This window comes from Pseudogymnoascus verrucosus, assembly GCF_001662655.1.
Source record: "Pseudogymnoascus verrucosus strain UAMH 10579 unplaced genomic scaffold scaffold_6, whole genome shotgun sequence".
Classification (NCBI taxonomy): Eukaryota; Fungi; Ascomycota; class Leotiomycetes; order Thelebolales; family Thelebolaceae; genus Pseudogymnoascus; species Pseudogymnoascus verrucosus.
Genome location: NW_017263657.1, coordinates 729,180 through 748,538, shown reverse-complemented (window position 1 = coordinate 748,538; position 19,359 = coordinate 729,180). Strand labels below are relative to the sequence as shown.

Sequence of the window (19,359 nt, the reverse complement as noted above, 5' to 3'; positions counted from 1 at the left end):
CATCCGTGGTGGTAGTAGGCTCAGCGGTGTCCGTGACTGTGGTTGGCTCAGGGGTTGGTGTGCAGACGTCTTTTGGGAGAGGGAATGTGCCGTCGAGGTTACCGGACCCGCCGTAGACGATGCAGCTGGGGTGCGTTAGCTTTGGTTCTTCTCACTTTCCTCTCTCTCTCGACTCTGTCCACAAATACTGATGACTTGGAAATAGACAGAATGATGCTGGGGGGACGGGGAAGACTTACTTCTTCACACAAGCAGCGCTGTGCAGCTGCGGCGCATAACAGAGCGTGGGCTGCACGCCCACAGGCGGCTCGCCAGCAAGGTTATCATTGCAATTCCCGGGCTGTCCGACGAGACCGGTGCAGCGGATGATGATGTTTGTCTTGAGGGAGTCGCCGGCGCAGTAGACGGCGTCTGGGACGTGGCAGGTCCATTTTCCAGTTGCTGGGTCGCTGGGAGGGGGTTAGTATGTGTTGTCTGTGAGTTGGATGAAGTGGATGAGTGTGGGAAGACATACTAATCTGGACCAGTAGCGCTGGTGAGAGCAGCAGAGGCAGAGATGAGAAGAGCAGTGGAAAGCTTCATCGTGTCGGTTGTGGTTGTTGGTGATGGTTGGTCGTGTGTGGTGGGTATATATATCGATTATGATAACACTTCCTTCTTCTCCTTCACGTAGATTGAACGACAGTAGGTAACGAACGTCAGATAAACAGCGAATGTGAGGTCAAGTCAACAAACAATATCAGCGAGAGTGATAGTTACGAGTGCGTGTGCGTGTGAGTGTGTATGAGACAAAGGGAAGGAGAGGGGGGGCGAATATCGAGTGGGAGGGGGAGGTTATATACAAAGCCCAGCAGTCACTGCACGGTGCATCGCCTGTGCAGGATACTTTGATGCATACGATAGAAGGTAGGAATTGCCAAGCCGTCGTCACCAAGGACATGTCACTCTTTGGAGAAAAGGGAATTCCTGGTGATGAACCGGAGTTGAGTGGGCGTATGTGCGGATTGGGGAATTAGTACGGGACGGAAATAGAGGAGGGCTGGCAGGGGCAGGGGTTGAGTTCGTGGTTGAGTGTGTGCGGGTTGACGTCGTTTATGGAGGGGCGGTGGAGCACAGGGCGGGAGTACGGGATCTGCTGGGGTGGGGGATGGGTGGGATGGGTACTTGGTGTTTATAGAAAGTGTACTTGCTAGAGTATATGGCATACTACAGGATAGAATGTAGACTTGCTATAGTCATCATGTACACTCCCCTCCCTCCCCAGTTCAACTCAACTCAACTCGCACAAATCCGCTGGCAGATATCCGTTATATCTCTTCCCTTACTTCCCTTACTTCCCTTACTTCCCTTACCTTACCCGCATCCCGTTGCCCGTCGTACTACAGGAACAAGTGCACCGTGTAGTGCAGTACAGAGCACAGTTAGTACAGCCCTGGTATCCAATCGGCAGTATACGAGAGAGGCGTAATTCGTTGGTGGTTATGCCAAGGGATATGTCAATATCTCAATACGAAGCAAGCAGGCAAGCCACTGGCTGTGGTTTACCTGTAGTTTTTCTGTGTGCTTCTGCGTCTGTTTATTGTTTTCTGCTGCCGTTTCTGTGGCTGTGGCTGTGAATGAATGAATGAATGTGTCTGACTCTCCCGCCCTCAACCAACAATATGGCCACAACAATAGTATGGCTGCCGTTGCTATGCGTACGGTACCTCACCCACCTCGCCGCCGTGGCAACTAACAATGAGTAACCTGCCCTTGAGCAACTTCATCTTGCTTCACATCTCCCTGGTAACCTCCTCATCTCTCCCCTTGGTAACCTCTCCTTCATCCCACCTCCTCGTCCGTGTTTCAGGTGCATTCATCGTCCGTATGTGGCCTGCAAAATCCCCTTCCTTCTCTCTTTCTTCCTTCCTGACTAAATATCGAATATCGATTTATCCCCTTCCTTCACCAGGTAACCATGCGACATTAAACTGCCGGATAAGGGCCTTTACCGCCTCACTCCCCAACCTCTCTACACTGGTCCCATCCCATCGCCACAACAAGCGCCACTCTTCGTATCGCTCTCCAGCCCCAACCTCCCCCACAAGACCCCTACAACTACAACTACAGCTACAACAACAACAACAACAACAGCCGACTCATGTCTCCCGGATCGAGGACCCGTCGTCGTTCGTAGCTTGTGCATAACGTATCATCGAGTACTACATCGTATCTCATCGTCCCACTCCAGCTGTGGTAAACTGCTATTAGACCCAACAGACCTAAGGTGCGACTTTTGCGACTACTTCCTTGGTCCGCAATTGTGGTGCCAGTGCTTCCTCCTCGTATCGGGCGTGCGTGTGCCTCTCTCGTTCCTCCGCCAAGACGCATACAAGTGCGTGTTGTACCTCGTATTCCGCAAAAATGGAGCGACTCACGGGACACCTAGCGATGATGATCTCCGTGGAGAGGTGCAGGCTTGGCTGGGGGGTTTTGACAGGTTGGGTGGGGGGGTTAAGTACTGTAAACAAACTGGGAAGGAAGGAAAAGTAGGTGGGGGAATTTCTCGGTATGGGTGGGATGGATGGGATGGTAAGTAGGGTTAGTTGCAGAAAAATGAAGGTTTATGGCGTAGGGAGCACTGTTTATTTATGGTTTGTGCGATGTGATCGTTTCGACTTAGATGTGAAGATCATCAGCCAGCCAGCTCACGGTGTTTTATTACACAGTAATCGAGTTCTCCAATACTCGGCAGCGAGCGAGCGATCTACCGGCGATAAGCGATGTCATCTGTCACTCCCCATCCCAATCGCTGGTACAAATTGTGGCTGATACAAAGAACGATGACAGTCAGTTGCGTGTGTGGCGTAAACTGTGGCTGAACACACACGATGACGACAAACACGTTTCTCCCCTCCATACGTAAGCTCGCTCTACAACGGCCCGACTCAGCGAGCAGAAGGAGCTTTGTTAGCTTCATACCTTTCTTAGAGGGAGACAAAAGGTCCGAAGGGCACACGGAGAAAGCTACGTATAGGGCAGAGGTAACGTTGTGTGTTGTGTGTTGTGTGTGCCATTTTTAGTATACTCGGTGCGGATCTGCGCGAGAGCTTGCTTGGTCTGTGGTTGTTCTCACTCACCGCCATACTCACTCTATGATGTGCACTCCGTCCATCATCAACTACCACAACAAAGCCAGCCCGCTTAGATGTCAAATACCACAGATATCAAGAAGTTAGAAACTACTCCCTTAACTTCCACCCCACGTGATCTATGCGATAAATGTATCCACTTCACAACTGACTACAAATTCCACCACCACAGCACCCCCATCCCCCTCAACGGCAGACTATCCCACCGCCTCTCCTACACAAACGAGAATCGCTTCTTCTTCAAGCTTCCCTGGGAATGCAATGACCTCTGGCCCGGCCTCCCTGGTCTCCAGTCGTCGTTTTTGGCAGGAGGAAAGGGGGGGTGGGGGGGTGTCTGATTTGCGCGGTGATAAGGGTGAAATTGTTAGGTGGGACCTACGCTTTTTCTTCTTCTCAAGACACTACGATGACGCTGGGGTATGGCGACACGGTGATGGCTGGGGTGTGAAGTTGAGTATTATTTTATATCGTTATATATATTATACACATATTATTAAAAATTATCTCCCCTCGTCCCCCTCCTCCCTTTCCTCTTCCCCAAGCACTATCTCCTATTTCCCCTTCGATCTCATACTTGGATTCCCTACTCAGCTTTGTACTAGCTGGCTCCGTTCTTCTTGCTCGGCATTATCAGGGACTCAAATCCCCGTAGAGCTAGTCCTGCCTGCCAACAACCCATCGATTGCGATATGGGTTGTGATTCCCGTTCCTCTTCTATCCATCTTCAAAACCGTATCGATGACACGGACAGTGTAGTGGCGCTGCTTTCAGCTCCGTCGCCGGTACGAACGACAACTTCGTCTGTCCATCTTCCTTCTCGAACTTCTTCTTCTTCTTCGTTCAACGTCTTCGATAATAGTCCTTCGTGGTCCCTCTCTTCTCTCAACTCTGCAGCCCTCCTAAATCCCACACCCCTCCATATCCCGCAACAAACACGCCATCTGCGCCCTCTTCGCCGCCTCCGCTAATAGCGTCGCGCTGCTTAGGAGCGGGAGCGCGTCGTTCGTGCGGGAGGGCGGTGGGGTGGGGGGCAGGAAGGAGGCGGGCGAGGAGTTGGGAGAGGAGGTGGGGGAGGTGGGGGAGGAGTGGGTGGTGGAGCGGGTGTTGTAGCTGTGTGGCATTTTTGCGGTGGTGGGTAGTTGATGGGAGATGGTGTGAGGTGGTGTGAGTGTGAAGTGAGATTTGTGGATGGTGGCGTGGTGGTTGGTATGGTGTGATGTGAGGTTTGACGATTAAGTTTGACTTATGTGTTCGGTGAAGTTTGACGACCGACGATTCCGTTGAAAGATTTGATCCAACTTCTGCAACTTTCAATTCCCATCCAACAACCGGAGAACCGTACAAATATATACCTTCTCACCCTCTTATCTCCAAAAACCAGCCTCGGCTTCGCGGCTCTACGGCGTCACACCTTCCCCGGTCAGAGACCTGCAGCTGATACCGCGCCTAAGATCTGACAAGTGCCGCGGGACGAATCAGATGCTACTAATCGAGCAAAGATCGCCAATGACGTGAAGGCGTTTTGGGGCGAGGCTTGTGCTGAAGGGTGATAAACAGCCTTTATCGCGGAGAGTTTGCACGGGGGGCGGACCGAGGTAAGTGTGTAGGCGTGGGGTGGTTGTGTGGTGTGGGGGGCGTAGGGCGTGGGAATGGGGGGTTTGGGGGGCGGGTGTGGTCGGGTTGGGGGGTCGGGAGGAGTAGGAGGCGTGTGATAATGGGAATGTATGGGAATGTGATTCTGTGATTCGGATTATGGGAATTGGGGGGATGGGGATTCCGAGGGGGATATATATGTCATTTTTCTTCTTCTGTTTTCGGGCCTTTTGTTACGTTACGCTTATCTCTTTTTTTTCTTTTACGGAGCCCTCTTGGTATTCCCGTCCGGCTGTGATGATGTAAGGCGGACGGTTGTCACGACCAGTAACACGGGGTATGGGGAGGGATCGGCGGGATTGGCAGTTCTAGGCGGCAGACCGGGCGAAAGGGCCGACGGGAAATCTGCGGTTGTAGATGAGATCAAGACCGGAGGATGGGAGTGTGAGATGTAGATGTATCGCCACCGGGATGAATAGCATACTCAATTGTAATATATTAATTTATTACTGTGTAGTACAGACGAGTTTGAGATAAAGGAATGCGTGCAACGAATTGATAAATGATAAAGTTCGTGATAAGGGCCTGCATCTCGTTATCGGCATCGGCGCCGGCGAACGAAAAGGCACGTGCGTTGATCCATGATCCTTCGATCCCCCGGCCGGAGACTTTATTTTTCCATTGCCGAACAAGCTAAACTAACCTCGGCTTAGCAGCCGTTTCCCCTGCACCAAATGTTAACTACTCCTTGAAGCTGAAGGCCAGAAATATACAACACCACATACAACTCTCACAACCTCCTCCACAACCCACCCGCGGTCCCTCTCACCACCACCGCAACAATGCCGCCATCACAGGCACCCTCCTCCACCTCCACCTCCCCACCAAAAGACGAACAATCCAACTCCACCCAACAGACCGACACCGAAACCGCAACCCTCCCCACCCGTCTCCGAACCCTCTTCACCATCCCCGCCCCAATTCGCACCCTCTTCGACCTCGTCCCCCTACACACCTACGCCCCCAACCCCCTCCCCACTCGCTCCCCCTCCCCCTCCCCCCTTCCAACCCTCCACATCTTTACCTCCCCCTCCTCCCCCACAGGCCCCTCCCCAAACCCAACCTGTTTAAAACACCAAACCGCCCTCCGCCTCGCCTCTCTCCCACACACAATTACGAACTCCACAAACCACGCCTCACCCACCGGCGCCCTCCCGTTCTTGCTGCCGCCTACTTCCTCCCCGCTTCTTCCTGCTGCGCTCTTGCCGATTGGGGCGGGCCAGATCCTAAATTACGCCGCGAAAGCCGGCCACCCCCTCCCAGCGCGCCCCTCCCACCCAAAAGCAAAAGTCTACGCCTCCCTAATAGACGACGCCATCCGTCCCGCCTTCCTCCACGCCGTCTACCTCACCCCCGCCAACGCCTCCCTCCCAACGCGCCTCTACCTCGCCCCCGCCACCTCCTCCTGGCTCGTCCAAACCTACCAAGGCATAACCCTGCGACGCGCAGCCCACGAGCAACTGTCCATCGCCGCCCCAGGGGGCGTGGTTGATATCGACGATATTTATGCCAGGGCAGCTGCGGCATTTGAGGCGCTTGCGGGGGCGTTGGAGGGGGAGGAATGGGTTTTGGGGGGGGAGGGAGGGGGGGTGACGATGTTGGATGCGGAGATGTTTGCGTATACGCATTTAGTGCTTGAGGAGGGGATGGGGTGGGGGGATGGGAGGCTGGGGAGGGAGGTTAGGAGGTGGGGGGCGCTTGTGGAGCATAGGGAGAGGGTGTTGAAGAGGTGTTGGGGGGGGGAGTAGGGGATAGGGGGGTGAAAAGGGGGGAACTGGGGAGGATGGGATGGAGAGTTGAGGAGATGTACGAATATTCAAGAGGATTTGGGTGGATATTTCATCAGAGCGATTTGTAGGACATACTGTACGAGAAGGACGGGTTGGCATAGACGCACATAATGTACCAAGATAGACAGATTTCCTTCATCATCAGCGGCGTTACGGTAGTCAGATCACACACAACAGGATTAAATCTCTAAACCTTATATTATATGAACTATGCATCCTACGTATCCACATGCACGTCCAAACCACCATCCGCTCTCGGTTCCCTCTGTGCACCGTGTCATCTATCCCCTCGTCACCACAGAGAACTTTAAAACCCCCACCCTCTCCCCTCCTCCCCGTACCAAACTATCCATCAATCCCCGTCCCCCGTCCCCAGGCCAGAAATCAGTAAACAATCCAACCAACCAACCAACCCACCCCCACCCCACCCACTACACCATCCATGCAAATGCAAACAAAACTCCTCGCGCGTCACACGAGCAAAACCAACCAATAAACGATCCCTGACGGTAAAAAAACGACTAAGGGGAGGGGAGGGGAGGGGAGGGGAGGGGGTGGCCGAAAAAGCGGGATCTGGGAAAGACGGGAAGTCTAGAGTCTAGAACGGGCTCGGCGATGGCGGACGTGGCTTCATGTAATCATAGACGTTGACAAACGACCCTGGGCCGCCATTCTCGGCCAAATCCTCTGCGAGCACCACGGTTTGCTTGATCAAGCGCTCGAGGGCCGTTGAGGGGTTCTTCCCTTGCGAGACTGCGATGGTAAGTTAGCACGTGCTACATAAATCCATACTACAGAACAAATAGATGAATGGACGGGTGAGAATCGCTTACCCAAAATCGCAGAATTCAAATCCTCCGCCAGCGTAACCCTCTTATGCAACGCCAAATGATGCGCCACATCCGGCGAGTTCACCGGATCCTCATACGCCATCAACGCAAACGCATCCCTCAGCGCCCTCTGCGTACTCTGTCTCTTATCATGCGCGAACTCCGCCGAAATCGCCTTCCCGAAATTAATAGTCTCCTCAAGGAGCCTATCATAATCATCGTGCACCGCGCCATTGGTCGCACCTCCTCCGTTGCCGCCGCCGCTGTCGGTGTCCATCTTATCGAACCCCCCATTCTGCTCGTGCGGGTGGTCGAGCTCCATGTCTTGGTTCACCATGTCGTCGTAGGCGTCGTATTCGTGATGGCCGTTAGTGCGGCCGGTGGAGGCGCGGGAGCGGATCTCGGCGCCGCGGTGGATCATCTCGATGAATTTGCGGCATTGGAGGCGGAAGTAGATGTCCTCGTCGTCTTCGAACACTTTGGGGTAGTGGGATTCGGTGAGTTGGAGCGCGCTGTCCACGTCGCCGTCGAGGATGGCGTTGCGGATTTCTGGGATGGGGGTTAGCCGGAGAAGGTGATGGTGGATGAGGGGGAGGAGGGGGCTGACCTTGACGCTGGCTTGCGTCGCCGTCGTCGTGGAATTCGAAGCCCTTGACTTCTTCTTTGTTGCCGATGTTTAGGGCTTGCTTCTCGGATCGTACTTCGTCGGAGAAGGCTTTGGCTGTTTCGACGTAGCCGTCATGTGCGAGGTATTGTAAGACCTGGTGGAAACGTGTTAGGCTCATGATAAGCAAAATCGGGACTGAAAACCTACCAACGACTGGATCAAACTCGTCTCATCGAGTGGAGGTGCAAGATTCGCAGTACTAAGTCATCATCAGCATAAACTCACAAAACATAGCTATAGATTCACGTACCTCGTCGCCGCAACCTGCTCCTCAATAGCTTTCTTCTCTTTCTGTATTCTAGCTTTAGCATGTGCATACGTAGCCATGAGAATCTGCTGCCAATATTTCTTATCCCTCTTTGAACGTTCTATTACGTGGGGGCTTTCTCAGTGGGATGGATTGTGGGATCGAAGAGAGGGTAATGAAGTAAGAAGGAAGGTTTGGACGTGTACTAACCAGTATCATACTATCAATATCAAACTCAAAGGGACTCTGCCCAAAATTAACCCAGACATGCTCGCCTGGCTTCATCATCCCCACAGACGGAAAGAGCTTCCCTCTAACCTCGCGGAACGCCGTGCCTGCCTAATGTCAGTATACAAAGTTAAAGACGGAAGGAGCAGCCAGGGGATGAAGATCGTAGCTGCCAATCTTCAACATGGCCTACTACTACAGCAGAAATAAAAGCCATGCATACCTAAATGATTACCATTCTTGGTAAAGAACGCAGATTCAGTATGAAAGTTAACGCCACATCCAATAACATCATCTGTAGTAAACGTAGGTCCATAGGTCTTTCCCGAACTCTGGCAACAGTACGAATGCCCATCATCACCATGGTACGCCCAAGAATTCGGCTCCCACCCCGGTGGTCTAGAGAGTGGCACATCCTTCGTCGAGAATCCGATCGCAATCGAGCTACTACTCCAAATATTAGCCACACACATCCCATCATCCCAAGCACACACACAAGAAGAGGAACCGCTTACTCTTCCACCTTCCTCGACACAATCTTGACCTCAAAATAGTAAATCCCCGACTGCACCGGCATCGCATGATCCGCTCTAATCGAATACGCCTCATACTCCGTCGTCTTCCCCCCCGTAAACGCAACCTCACAGCCATCCCTCAACACCTCCAACCCCGCATACTTATCATTCGCATTCCACCTCGACGGCAACATCTGCACGCCCTCCGCCTCCACCGGCGCCGCCTTCTCAATCAGCTCAAACGTCATCCCCCTATGCGACGGCGCCAGTTTCCCCGCCACGTTCAAATTCGCCGCACTCGCACTCGTCGACAGCGATCCAGGCTGGGACGAGTGTCTCGACTGCGCCGCCTCCCTCGCCGCCGCCACCTTAGCCCGATACGCCGTCTCGAGCGTCTGTATGTACGCCGACCCCCGCAGGTACGATGGGACGAAGAAATGGTCCCCGTCCCCGTCGTACCCGTATGTATTGATCAGCTCAGCGTAGGCGCGCGAGTATCGCGGCAGACCGCCGTGCGAGGGCGTGCCCCATGACCCGTTGAGGGTGTGCCGCGGATCGATGAGGTGCCGCTGGTCGGAGCTGGGGAGGTAGCGGTTGCCGCTGTCGAAGCCGAAGACGTCGGTGGTGGGGGTTGTGCCAGAGACGACGGCGGCGTAGGAGGAGCGGCGGGGGGCGTGGCCGGGGGGTGCGGTGGGCATGTTCGTGGTGCGGTTCCCGGGGCTCGAGAATGGGTTCGCCATGGTGGCTGGGCTGGTTTCGTGGGTTGTGCTCGTTGGAGGGTTATGAGGAGCTGGGAAAAGTTCGAGATGCGGCTTTGGAGCTGGTGTAAGGTTGGTATGGGCTTATCGGTATATGGATGTCTCGACTGGGGGTTGACGTCGCGAGTTGTTCACTGGGGGATGTCGTTGGGGATTCACGATAGGTTCGTCGGCCGAAGCTTAGAATGGGGGAGAGACCCAGTGAGCCCGTTTTCTCACAGGGGAACGTTCAAAAGATGCACATGTTCGTGCTTGACATTATATCTCGAAGGGGGGTTCAATGAAGGGACTGGTTTTATTTGAAGAGAGGGTGTTTTGTGGTGGTTGGGGAAGAAGGGGACGTCGGTCATAGACGCTGGATACCCTCACTACTACTGCTGCTACTGCTGCTAAACCGCGGGCGGACGATGAGGTGACAAGCTACAAGTACAACACCGCTCATACACCTACTAGCGCCGTTCGAAACCACAGGGTGGCAACCGGCCGGAGTTATTGGGCTTCCGGACTTTGGGGTACGTACCTATTTGTGTGGAGGGGTGGAGGTGGCAGTGGGTGGATGGTAGCCAGGAACATTGAAAAGTTATAAACAAAACCGCCTTTACTTCCCTACTATATCTTCTTTCTTACTTACCATATACCTGAAGTCCGACAGGAAAACAGCAAAAACAATGTCCGAAAAAACCTCCGTCCTCTTCGTCTGCCTCGGCAACATCTGCCGCTCCACAATGAGCGAAGGCGTCTTCCAATCCCTCGCCCAGACGGAGCCCTATACAGACCTCATCGATCGCATCGACAGCTGCGGCACGGGCGCGTATCATGTTGGCGATTCGCCCGATCGCAGGACGATGGCGACGCTGAAGGCGAAGGGGGTGAAGGGGTATAAACATGCTGCTAGACAGGTATTTCCTCCTCCTCCTCTTTCCCCCGCTGTTCCCCCTCCCCTCCCCCCTCTCCCTCATCCAAAACCAACCCCCCTCTCCCCCATCCAAAACCCACCCCCCCCCCCCCCGAAAGAGAAAGTCCCCCGGCTAACACCCCACAGCTCCGCCCCTCAGATTTCCAAGAATTCGACTACATCTTCGCCATGGACTCCTCGAACCTCTCTGGCACCAAGCGGATACAACAACTCAAAGCCCCCAATGGGAAAGCCAAGGTTCTCCTCTTCGGGGAGTACAGCGGGAATGGGAAGGTGGAGCAGGTCGAGGACCCGTATTATGGTGGTGAGGAGGGGTTTGAGGTGGCGTATGAGCAGGCGGTTAGGTTTGGGACGAACTTTTTGGAGGAGTTGAGGGGGAAGGAGGTAGATGGGAAGGCGAAGAATTGAAGAAAGAGGGAGGTTAGAAAGACGGGGGTGAGGCGGCGAGGGAACATAGAGGATATAGAGGATGCTACCCTCGACCTGCCTCTAAATCGCAGCTGGACTGACAGTCAGGCATGGCGTGATGCAGTTATGCCTTACCACGTCGTCACGCCAGATCTGGGGCTTTCTCGTGGCGTCCACCCTCACCAGCATAGAGCAGGGTGAAATGGGGGTGCATTTTGGGGGGGGGGTATATATATCACCGGATGCTTTCCAACCACGAGAAGATACCCCAAGCAAGTTACAATCACAGCAGAAATACATGCATAAGATATACCAATCCATTCTCCTCTCTCCTATAATGTATAATACACACAACCAACGACCTTAAAGCATACCCTTCTTCCAATCTTTCTATTGTTACAATTCGTAACTCCCCCATCCCAATCCCTATCCCCAGTACCCTTTTACAACCCCCCAAACCCAGCGAAGAAAACCAGAGAGTTCAAGCCGCGCACCGTAGCACCCAGTACCATACCCATGCTGTCCCTCGCCCCGTTCTACCCATAGGATGATGACCGTCAAACACCCCGAAAAAACGCCAGAAAATGACAGAAACATCGAAAAGAGAAACGCACACACTCGATCCGTTATACAACCCCCTCCCAGCGATGAGAGGGAGAGACGCCCGACGCCTTTCCAGCCTACCGACTGACCGACCAGACACAACAGCCAGTCGGAAGTCTAAGAAGCAGCAGCAACCATAGCCGGCGCCGGCGAACTAGCCTGCACCCCCGGCGAACTCATCTCCACATCCCTCCCCGCATTGCTCTTCTCACTCTCCACCTGGCTACTATCCTTATTCTCCTTCCCACTACTCCCCTCCCCTCCATTCTCCCCCTCTCCCTTCCCATCCACGCCCGTAACCGAAACCTTCGGCGGCGCCCTCCACCTCGGAATCTCCCACGTCGTCCCCGTGAAGCTCTTTATGGCGAATCCGCCGCGGGCCCATTTGCGGCACGGGGCGCCGGAGCGGTCGAGCGCGCGCAGGCCGGCGTTTATGGCGCCTTGGTTGGCTTTGGGACCGAGTTTGTGGGCGGTGGAGAGGTGGGGGGGTTTGGAGGATGGGGAGTCGGCTGTTCCGTCGTCGCTGAGGTGGGTGTCAGTAGATGTTCTCTTTCTTTGTAGTGTAGTGTGAAGGTGGAGGAATAGGGAATTGAGATCATAGGAGGTCGATCTGTGTAATGCTGGAAGGGATGGATGGATGGTATAGGATATAACTCACAGCTTCCTCTTCTTCGGCCCCGGCTTCCCCCTCGGCTTCACAACTCCATCAACCAGCAAACTCGCCCTCTTCTTCCCCTTTCCCCCCTTCACTCCCTCAGCAGGCGGCGGCATCGCGACCGAATCGTCCGTCCCGCTCGGCACAGGCGTATTCCCATTCGACGCCTCTCCCTCCGCCAGCGGCGACGCAGTCGGAGCCTTGGAATCCGAGAGCGATGAGGTCGTAGATGATGACGCGGGTTTGTCGTCTGTGGCTTGGGACTCGCTCTTGATGGGTTCAGCGGCAGCGGGGAGGAACTTGGCGAGGGAGGCAGAGGACAGCTTTAGTCGCACGATGAGGGATTTGGAGGTGGCTTTCTTGGAGCGATTGCTCCCGCTGCCGCTGGGGGTCGAGGGGGAGGTTTTGTGCGCGCTGGCCATGGTGTGCGCGTGGGAGTGTCGCGTTTGGGGGTGAGGGTGATAAGGCAAACTGGGTTCTTTGTACGGGTGTTTGATGGGGGCCTCGTGGTGATGGCGTCGTTGAGTGACGGATGGGTTTATGGGGGATAGATTGATCGATCGAGCGACGACTCAGATTATGGTTGGTGGTGGTGACGATGAGGTCTGTCGTCGTGATGTGGTAGTTTTATCAAGAAAATGAATGATGGGTGATGGGTAATGGTGATGGTGATGATGGATTGTTTGGTCGGTGTGTTGGGTATGGGGGAGTTGGTGGTAATTATGGGATGGGATGATGCCAAAGTGGCATTGATAGCCTTTTGTTCGGGGCCATGGTGGCTCTTGGTCTACTAATACTAAGGGAAGGGAAGGGCGGATGTATGGGCTGAAGTTTCGGTATGTGGTTGCCAGCCAGCCCCGTCGACATTTTTCTTGGGGTGGTGGTGGGTTGTGAGTGAACCTCTTTCCAACACCAACCCACAACAAAATGACCTGGGGGCTAAAGTTAGAGTAACGGAGTTTAGCAGTAGTGTAGTTTGACTCCTTGGGTTTTTGGCTGCGATTTTCCTCGCTTGGATTGCCGGATGGGGGTAAGCGTGGGGATAATTGGGGATAATTGCTGGGCATTACTGTGCATTAGTATTACCGGTGGGATTACACTACGACTGTTTTTGGTGGAGTTTAGGAGGGTGAGGTGGTTGGGACTTGGGGAGTTTAGTCGTTTGTATGGGGGGGTTGTATGGCAGGGAGTAGTGGGTGGAGGTATTTGGTACATGCACTGTCTGCTCTGCCTTTCTCCGTCTACTGCTTCATCTGGTATGCGTTCATATCTCATACCTCATACACAGCAGTATAGTTACAGAGTGTAGTATACAGATACTTTACACCTCATGCACTACGATTACAGTAACAGTTACAGTAACAGCAACAGCAACAGTTGACAACTGACAGTTCGCAGTATACAGATACTCTACACACGCTCATCTATCCCATAGTACAGTCCATCGTACAGTCCACGTATCCCATCCCATCTCACACGTATAAAACATCCTCATCTCCTAATCACCCACATACAAATACCGTACTGCTTGCACAAAGTACAACCACCACCGCCACCGTACCACACCACACGCGTCAACGTTCTCGTCCGTCGCCGTCCATCGTCCCCATAATTCCCAATTAAATTACAACCAACGCGTCCTCCCTACGAAAAGAACGCCAATCACCCACCACCCACAGACCAGTCTTGTGCCTGCGTGTGCCGAGGAAGTGAATTTCATGAGGTGTCACAGGCGAAGAAAGACTCGGGCTATTCCTATTTTCCCACTTTCGACCACGGTATTGCCACATACATTCCTGCCGATAAACGGACGGAAGGGATGGGCTGGGACGGGTATTGTTTGTTCGCCCGCCCGATCCTCCCTTGCTTGGTTTCTTGCCTCGCTCACTCATCAAAGACGCCTGGGCCAAGGCAGGTAGGCAGGTAGGCAGGTAGGCAGGTAGGCTGGCAGGCAAGTCTCAGTCAGCGGGATGGTAAGCTGCGTATATACTTACTTACTCACTTCCTCTCCTCGTATGGAAGGAAGGAGAACATCACTACTATTTACGTAGTAAAGAGGCTGCCTATGCTGACTGACTCCGTGTCCACCGACTCAACGAGGCTTACTTACTCACATCTCTCATCACGACGGTGGTAGATACAGGTTATACATACAGAGCATCATAATTGCATCCCTCATCACGACGGCGGAGGATACTGGTTATACCTACAGTGCATCAATCCCCTCTTTCCCAGTCCCCAGTCCAGTAGAGAAACAGTATTGTACACAAATCATCTATCACGCTGTTTGCACACACGCGCGAACCAAAAATAACACGCTTGCGGCCCCCTGCGTCAGTGACAAAGACGGGAATTTGTGAAATATGATGATCCCCCGGCGTTGCATCACGGACGATAATCACGCACGCATGTACGTACGGGTTGAGGGATTATCGTGGTTAGCCCTATAACGGAAGTTGCTGAGACATTTGCTGCTGCTGTTTGAGGGGGAGGGGGAGGGGGAGGTGGGAGGTGGTTGTGGTTTATGATGGATTGGGAGGAGGGGGAGAGGATAGGATAGACTGCAAGCTGTGGAATCAGATCTGGGGGAGAGAGGGGAGTGCCAGTATGAGGTATAATGAGGCAAAGAAAGGGAACTGTGAATCTGTGAATATACCTGCCTACTCCCTCCAGTCCATCACCATTGCTCTTCTTCACCCATAAAGTACCCTCTTCCCCAAAGGCAAGTTGTCGCCGATAAGATAAGCATCCTATGACGATTCCCCCAAACCTCCCACCGCCGCCGCGGCTGCCTGGCCATGGCGCCTCGAAGCTGGGAGCTCAAGGATTCTAAAATAAAGTAACAGCTGCGCATTGCATAGTACATGAATAAGAACCGATCTTTGGATTCTGATTATCACTGTTTTACGAGCTTCACGCGCAGTTGATGCGTGGGCAAACCACTGGGTCGGCAGCACCAGCTTCACCACACGAATATTCATAACTCACCTTCGACTTGGTTCAAGATGTGTGGCCGTTACTCCCTCTCAATGGTAACCACCCCCCTCCTCCCCTCTCCCCTCATCAAGGAAACCCATACTAACCCCCCCCCCTTCCAGCGCCCCTACCTAGTCCGCACCCACCTCCACACCGACCTCAACATGCCCGTCTCCTCCGCCCCCCCGGATGAAGGAGACGACGCCCCTCGACAAACCCATAACTTTGCCCCAACGTATCGGGGGTTAGTTTATAGAGCCGTCGGTCATGATGGGGGTAAAGAGGGGGAGAAGGGTGGGGGAGAGAAGCAGGCGAAGAAAGCTGGGGAAGAGGGGCAAGGAGGTAGGGTAGAGGAGGGAGGAGGTGAGGAGGGGCAGAAGGAGGGGGAGAAGGAAGTTCAGTATAAATTACAGACTATGAAATGGGGTTCGTACCATCCCTCTCGTTCCTTCCCTTTTTACGCGGTCGTTCCTTCCCTCTGAAAGTCGGTCGTTCTTTCCCTCTTTACACACACGGCCGTTCCTTCCTCAGTTGAAGGAGTCGCTCCTTCCATATTTACGCGGTCGTTCCTTCCTTCTATAGTCAGTCGTTCTTTCCTCAGTTAATGGGTCGTTCCTTCCCCTTTTACATGGTCGGTCCTTCCCTTTTTACAGGGTCGTTCCTTCCTCAGACAATGGGCCGTTCCTTCCCCAGATAATGGGTCGTTCCTTCCCTTTTTACACGGTCGTTCCTTCCTCAGACAATGGGTCGTTCCTTCCTCAGTTAATGGGTAGCTCCTTCCCTCTGAAAGTCGGTCGTTCCTTCCTCAGTTAATGGGTCGTTCCTTCCTCAGTTAATGGGTCGTTCTTTCCCTTTTTACATGGTCGTTCCTTCCTTAGTTAAAGAAGTCGTTCCTTCCTCCTCGAGTTGGTCGTTCCTTCCTTCTGCAGACGGTCGTTCCTTCCATTTTTATGGGGTCGTTGTTTCCTTCTGCAGTCACTCGTTCCTTCCTTCCTCCCTCAACAGACCCAAACTTACAAGATCATTGCTAGGGCTGATCCCCTCATGGACCAAGCGCGCCCCTGATTTCTCAGCCTCTCTGAAGACGATAAATTGCAGAGCGGAGTCCTTGATGTCCACCCACGGCATGTGGACGTCTATGAAGCAGCGGAAACGCTGTGTTGTGCTTATGGAAGGGTTTTATGAGTGGCTCCATCGCGGGAGGGAGAAGATCCCACATTATATCAAGAGGAAGGATGGGAGGATGTTGTGTCTTGCCGGATTATGGGATTCTGTGAAATACGAGGGCGAGGGGGAGAGGGTGTATACGTATACTATTGTTACGAAGGCGAGTAGTAGACAGTTAAGTTTCTTGCATGACCGTATGCCGGTGATGCTTGAGCCGGGGGGAGAGGAGATGTGGAGGTGGTTGGATCCGGGGAGGGGTTGGGGGGGGGATGTGGCGGGGTGCTTGGGGGGGTGGGAGGCGGAGTTGGAGGTGTTTGAGGTGGATAGGGGGGTGGGGAAGGTTGGGAATGATTCGGCGGATTTTGTGGTGCCGGTGGGGAAGGGGAGGGGGGGGATTGAGGGGTTCTTTGGGGGGAGGAAGGGGGGGGTGGGGAAGAAAGAGGAGGTTAAAGATGAAGTAGGGAAGAAAGAGGAGGCTGAGGATGAAGTGGACAAGAAAGAGGAGGTCAAGGATGAGGATACCAAGAATGAGGAGGGGCAAGATCACAAACGCAACATACAACACAAACCATCGACCAAGAAAGAAGAACCCAACGAAGGGGACATCAAAATGGAATCCATCGAAACTGAGAACCTCTCTGAACACGCCCACCAACGAGAACCACCAAAGAAAGAAGAACCCGACGAGAAGGAGGAATACAAACCCGAAACACCAAAGAAGGAACCCCCCTCTTCGCCAGCAAAAAAGGAAGAAGAGAGCAAACAAGGTATCAAGCGCGAGCATGACGATAACCTGGACCTTGATAAAGCAGAGCCGGTCAAGAAAGAGGCTAGGACGTTGGCGAGTCCGGTGAAGACTGAGGGGAGGGGGTTGAGGAGTTCGACGAGGAATGATAGGGGTGTTGTGACGCCGAAGAAGGGGAAGAAGGCAGAGAAAGGGGAGCAGAAGATTACGGGGTTTTTTGGGAAGAAGTAGGCACGTAAGGGCTGGCGTTTGGATGGAGGGGTGGAGTTTGGGGGCGTATCTGCAAATCTGTGGATGGAGTTTGAGCCATAATTATATTGGGAAGTATATGTATATCTGTCACGGTGCAGAGTATATTCGAAGAATAAAAAACTTTTATTATTCCCTAACATGCAATGCATCGAAATCACAAAAAACCATCACACGCACAACTAGGGATCGCAGGATAGATTTTTACGTTTGAAAGTTCCTATTTTCCACCGATCGTCTGCCCTAAAGCAAACATCCCGTGAAATACAACCCGCCCCGAGGAAGAGCCAGATATCGCAAAAGAGCCCCGCAGTTCCCTAATCCCCAGCCCGACAGCAGATTTAACCATTTAGCAAACCCCTAATCTAAGCCCTCGACATGACGCCCCACGCGCGGATGAGGTTATCGGTGTAACCAGCGAACAGAGTCTGTCCGTCAGCGCTCCACGCCAGGGAGACGCACTCCGGCTCGCGGCTCTTCTTGCCGACGACGGCGAACTCGGGCTTGAGCTCGTCGACCTTGCTCTTCTTCTCGAGGTCGAAGATGATGATGCTGGAGCTGGTGGCGGCGCACAGCCAGTACCTGTTGGGGGAGAAGACCAGCGCGTGGATCTCGTCGCCGGCGTTGAGGGAGTAGAGGTGCTTGGACTCGTTGAGGTCCCACAGCATGGTGGTTCCGTCCTTGCCACCGGAGGCGCACAGGGATCCGTCAGGGGAGATGGTGACGGTGTTGATGTAGCCGGTGTGACCGATGTGGTCGGTCTGGAGGCGGCAGGAAGAGAGCTCCCAAACCTGAATTGATCAAAAGTCAGTAAACGTGATCATTGTTTTTGCATATTTTTAATTAGCAAAATGCGGCTTTGTGGACCATATCAGAAATTTGGTGAATGTTTGTCTCATGGCAAGGTCTCCCAGGCTCTGAAGTAGCAAATACTTTAATTCGTTTGTAACATCATATAGGTCCACATGCGCGCGATTCTGCCGATGGAGTAGTGTACTGACCTTGACGAGCTTGTCCCATCCGGAGGAGACGATAACCGGGTTCTGGGGGTTGGGGCTGAAGCGGACGCAGGAAACCCACTCGGAGTGGCCCTTCTCGGTGATGGTGAACTTGCAGTCACCAAGGGTGTTCCAGAGCTTGATCGAGCGATCTCTCGAGCCGGAAACGATCTGCCTGTTGTCGGCGGAGAAGGAGACGGAGAGAACATCGTTGGTGTGTCCGACGAAGCGACGGGTGGTGGTGCCGGTGGAAAGCTCCCAGAGGCGGAGGGTCTTGTCCCACGAGGCAGAGAGAGCGTAGGCACCGTCGGAGGAGATGACCTGCGCGCGTGTTAATTTTCCTTCTTCACAATCGCCATCTTGGCAAAAATGGTTGAACGTACGCAGTCGGAGATGATGTGGGAGTGGCCGTGGAGGGAGCGCTTGGGGTATCCGTAAGAGCTCTCATCGCGGGTCAGGTTCCAGATGATCAGAGTCTTATCTCTGCTACCAGACAGGAGCATGTTTGGGCTATCCAGAACGTCAGCATCGATATTCTTCGAAGAAACTTCGCTGCCAGTTTTGCGCTTACTTCTCCATTGAGGTAGCCAAGCTGGTGACCCAGCCGCTGTGGCCCTCAAGGGTGCCCTTCAGGATAAGTTGTTCCGTCATGTTGGGCGGGATTGACGTTTCTTTCGAGTTGAAGGTGGTGAAAGCGTAGAAATATCCTTCGATCTCAGATGACTTCGCTATCGTCAAAGTCAGTGTGGGAATTGTTAGGGTTGTCGTTTATTTCCGCGCTAAAATTTAAGGTTGGGTGGGCGCCGATTGAAAGTCACTCGAA

General features: G+C 53.5%; 7 protein-coding genes across 7 annotated transcripts in view; 3 read left to right on the top strand and 4 right to left on the bottom strand.

The window, feature by feature from the left end:
- VE01_02241 (uncharacterized protein) overlaps positions 1-582 on the bottom strand; it is a gene marked incomplete at both ends in the record, with an annotated part of 996 nt that extends 414 nt beyond the window's left edge. Inside the window, 3 exons of the mRNA XM_018271752.1 lie at positions 68-125; positions 240-449; positions 515-582. Of these exons, the coding sequence (XP_018133584.1) occupies positions 68-125; positions 240-449; positions 515-582 (336 nt within the window). The remainder of the gene's footprint in view (positions 1-67; positions 126-239; positions 450-514) is intronic.
- A 4,760-nt stretch (positions 583-5,342) lies between these two features.
- Positions 5,343-6,532, top strand: VE01_02240 (uncharacterized protein; the record flags this gene model as incomplete). The annotated part of the gene is made up of 1 exon (XM_018271751.2): positions 5,343-6,532. The coding sequence occupies exon 1, from the start codon at positions 5,567-5,569 to the stop codon at positions 6,530-6,532; it is 966 nt and encodes a 321-aa protein (XP_018133585.1). The 5' UTR covers positions 5,343-5,566.
- A 566-nt stretch (positions 6,533-7,098) lies between these two features.
- VE01_02239 (uncharacterized protein) lies at positions 7,099-10,208 on the bottom strand. Its single transcript, XM_018271750.2, has 8 exons — positions 9,062-10,208; positions 8,770-8,993; positions 8,529-8,653; positions 8,322-8,362; positions 8,219-8,270; positions 8,012-8,165; positions 7,408-7,953; positions 7,099-7,327 (listed from the first exon to the last, which is right to left on the bottom strand). Exons 1-8 carry the CDS (start codon positions 9,799-9,801, stop codon positions 7,173-7,175), a joined length of 2,037 nt encoding a protein of 678 aa, XP_018133491.1. The 5' UTR covers positions 9,802-10,208; the 3' UTR covers positions 7,099-7,172.
- A 91-nt stretch (positions 10,209-10,299) lies between these two features.
- On the top strand, positions 10,300-11,458 carry VE01_02238 (uncharacterized protein). The gene is made up of 2 exons (XM_018271749.2): positions 10,300-10,718; positions 10,862-11,458. Exons 1-2 carry the CDS (start codon positions 10,488-10,490, stop codon positions 11,141-11,143), a joined length of 513 nt encoding a protein of 170 aa, XP_018133490.1. The 5' UTR covers positions 10,300-10,487; the 3' UTR covers positions 11,144-11,458.
- Position 11,459: 1 nt separating this feature from the next.
- On the bottom strand, positions 11,460-13,350 carry VE01_02237 (uncharacterized protein). The gene is made up of 2 exons (XM_018271748.2): positions 12,405-13,350; positions 11,460-12,269 (listed from the first exon to the last, which is right to left on the bottom strand). Exons 1-2 carry the CDS (start codon positions 12,821-12,823, stop codon positions 11,864-11,866), a joined length of 825 nt encoding a protein of 274 aa, XP_018133618.1. The 5' UTR covers positions 12,824-13,350; the 3' UTR covers positions 11,460-11,863.
- A 1,855-nt stretch (positions 13,351-15,205) lies between these two features.
- VE01_02236 (uncharacterized protein) lies at positions 15,206-17,724 on the top strand. Its single transcript, XM_018271747.2, has 3 exons — positions 15,206-15,433; positions 15,500-15,803; positions 16,409-17,724. Exons 1-3 carry the CDS (start codon positions 15,407-15,409, stop codon positions 17,518-17,520), a joined length of 1,443 nt encoding a protein of 480 aa, XP_018133489.2. The 5' UTR covers positions 15,206-15,406; the 3' UTR covers positions 17,521-17,724.
- CPC2 (cross-pathway control WD-repeat protein cpc2) lies at positions 17,597-19,331 on the bottom strand. Its single transcript, XM_018271746.2, has 4 exons — positions 19,108-19,331; positions 18,920-19,046; positions 18,540-18,857; positions 17,597-18,329 (listed from the first exon to the last, which is right to left on the bottom strand). Exons 1-4 carry the CDS (start codon positions 19,185-19,187, stop codon positions 17,904-17,906), a joined length of 951 nt encoding a protein of 316 aa, XP_018133488.1. The 5' UTR covers positions 19,188-19,331; the 3' UTR covers positions 17,597-17,903.
- Positions 19,332-19,359: the final 28 nt, after the last annotated feature.